We start from the raw sequence: 2185 nt of genomic DNA on the forward strand, positions 1-2185 counted from the left end.
TACAGGTGCACATGCCACCACACCCAGCTAATTTTTGTATTTTTAGTAGAGTCAGGGTTTCACCATGTTGGCCAGGCTGGTCTCGAACTCCTGACCTTAAGTGATCTGCCCGTCTCAGCCTCCCAAAGTGCTGGGATTACAGGCTTGAGCCACCGCGCCCGGCCTCTTTTTTTTTTTTTTTTTTTTTTTTTGAGACAGAGTTTCGCTCTTGTTGCCCAGGCGGGAGTGCAGTGGTGCAATCTTGGCTCACTGCAACCTCTGCCTCCCAGGTTCAAGCAATTTCCTGCCTCAGTCTCCAGAGTAGCTGGGATTACAGGCACCTGCCACCACGTCCAGCTAATTTTTTGTATTTTTAGTAGAGATGGGGTTTCACTCTGTTGGCCAGGCTGGTCGTGAACTCCTGACCTCAGGCGATCCACCTATGTCTGCCTCCCAAAGTGCTGGGATTACAGGTGTGAGCCACCACACTCGGCCTGATGAACTTCTTTCCATAAGATTTTTAAAATAATAAAATAAGTGCAAAAGTGAAACAATTGAAGGATATTTAATGCAAAATTAGCATCCCACCCCCTTCACTCCCGCACCCTAGAGTCACCAGTATTTGCTGTTCTCCTATACATTTAATCATTGACACTTTATATACAGCTATTTCAATCATTCATGTATCAGTCAAAACAAAACATAAGCAGCAAGACATGCTAAGCAGCAAAAGGAGAGTCTTTTCCTTTTTTTGCACCCAGCAGCTCTCCAGGTTCTCAGCGGAAGGGCCCTCTGGTCAGGCTGGGCCCTGAGTGAAGGAGGGAACTTTTTCAGGTGCTCCTTGTCTTCTGAGACGTTGGGCCCCTCTTGGGATGGAGATGAAGCAGAATCCACTGGTGAAATCATTAGACTTGGAGACACAGCGCACACCTTTTCTCTAAGAAGTAATGGTGAGTAGTTAAACCTTGAGTATCAGTTATTATTCAACATACTACAACTATAAAAATGTAAATGGTATGTAGGAGTGTTTAAAATTGAGAAGAATAGAGAGAGCCCTAACTGAGCATGTTATTTGAAATTCCAAATATCCCACTACCCATTAAATATGAACACTTATCTGAAGTCACAGGCATATGGGCAGATAAGTCCAAGGCAAATAAGTGTATGCAAGGTTATCAGGCAATTTGTGGTTCCTGATACCCTAGGAAGAGAATTATGGATACATCTTATAGTCTGGTCACACTTTCAGGGTATTCCTTAATTGTAGTTTCCTGAACTGGTGGTTGATTCACTTTTTTCATTGTTTCAACCAAGAAGCTCGTACACGCAGTGGCAGTTTTTCTTCTAGGCTTCAGGCAAGATTTTCAGTAGCCTATTGCTTGCACACAGTAGACCTGGATATCTTTCAGGCTCCAATTTTGAGCCTCCAACCTTTCCCTCCTCCAGTAATCCTACTCCATCCTGCCCACCTTGGCTTCATAAATTACTAAACCAGTATATGGACCATAAGTCTTGGAATATTCTCCCTTTCTTTTGGTTCCTGGCGAACTCACTCTCCAGTAGACCAAAAAGCTATGCTTGCCATTGGGATAGGCACAGTAACAGAAGGACCAGAGTCAAGCGTGGATATTGGAAGAATGTTTCTTGAAGGAAGAGAATCAGATGGATTGACTGGGAATGGAAGGGATGGTGATTGCAGAAACAGGTTCTGTGATGTCAAATGCTGTGTAAAAAAGATGTTACTGTAAAATGAATTACTTATTTTAACATTATAAGTAGAGAGGGGAATTGTGTTTAAGAATAATGCAGTTAAGGCAAAGGAAAAAAGATTGAGAGAGATGCCTGGCCAAGGTGTTTGGGTTTGATATGATAAAAGGACTTATGGCAGCTTCCTTTCATATTTAGATTTAAAGTGTCTGATAGCTATCATATACATTCACAGGCATCTAATTTAGGCTTCAATATATGGACCATAGTCTTTTTTTTTTTGACACCGAGTCTTGCTGTGTACACCCAGGGTGAAGTGTAGTGGCGCAGTCTTGGCCCACTGCAACCTCTGCCTCAGCTTCCCAAGCAGCTGGGATTACAAGTATGCGCCACATGCCCGGCTGATTTTTGTATTTTTAGTAGAGATGGGGTTTCGCCTTGTTGGCTACGCTGGTTTTGAACTTCTAACCTCAAGTGATCTGCCTGCCTTGGCCTCCCA

The 2185-nt window shown here is 43.3% G+C and overlaps 1 protein-coding gene across 1 annotated transcript in view; it reads left to right on the plus strand.

The window, feature by feature from the left end:
* Positions 1-2185, plus strand: part of CEP95 (centrosomal protein 95kDa) — a 30943-nt gene that overhangs the window by 11667 nt on the left and 17091 nt on the right. Inside the window, exon 6 of the mRNA XM_011929654.1 lies at positions 814-929. Within this exon, the coding sequence (XP_011785044.1) occupies positions 814-929 (116 nt within the window). The remainder of the gene's footprint in view (positions 1-813; positions 930-2185) is intronic.

Source organism: Colobus angolensis, unplaced genomic scaffold (assembly GCF_000951035.1).
Source record: "Colobus angolensis palliatus isolate OR3802 unplaced genomic scaffold, Cang.pa_1.0 Scaffold1, whole genome shotgun sequence".
Classification (NCBI taxonomy): Eukaryota; Metazoa; Chordata; class Mammalia; order Primates; family Cercopithecidae; genus Colobus; species Colobus angolensis.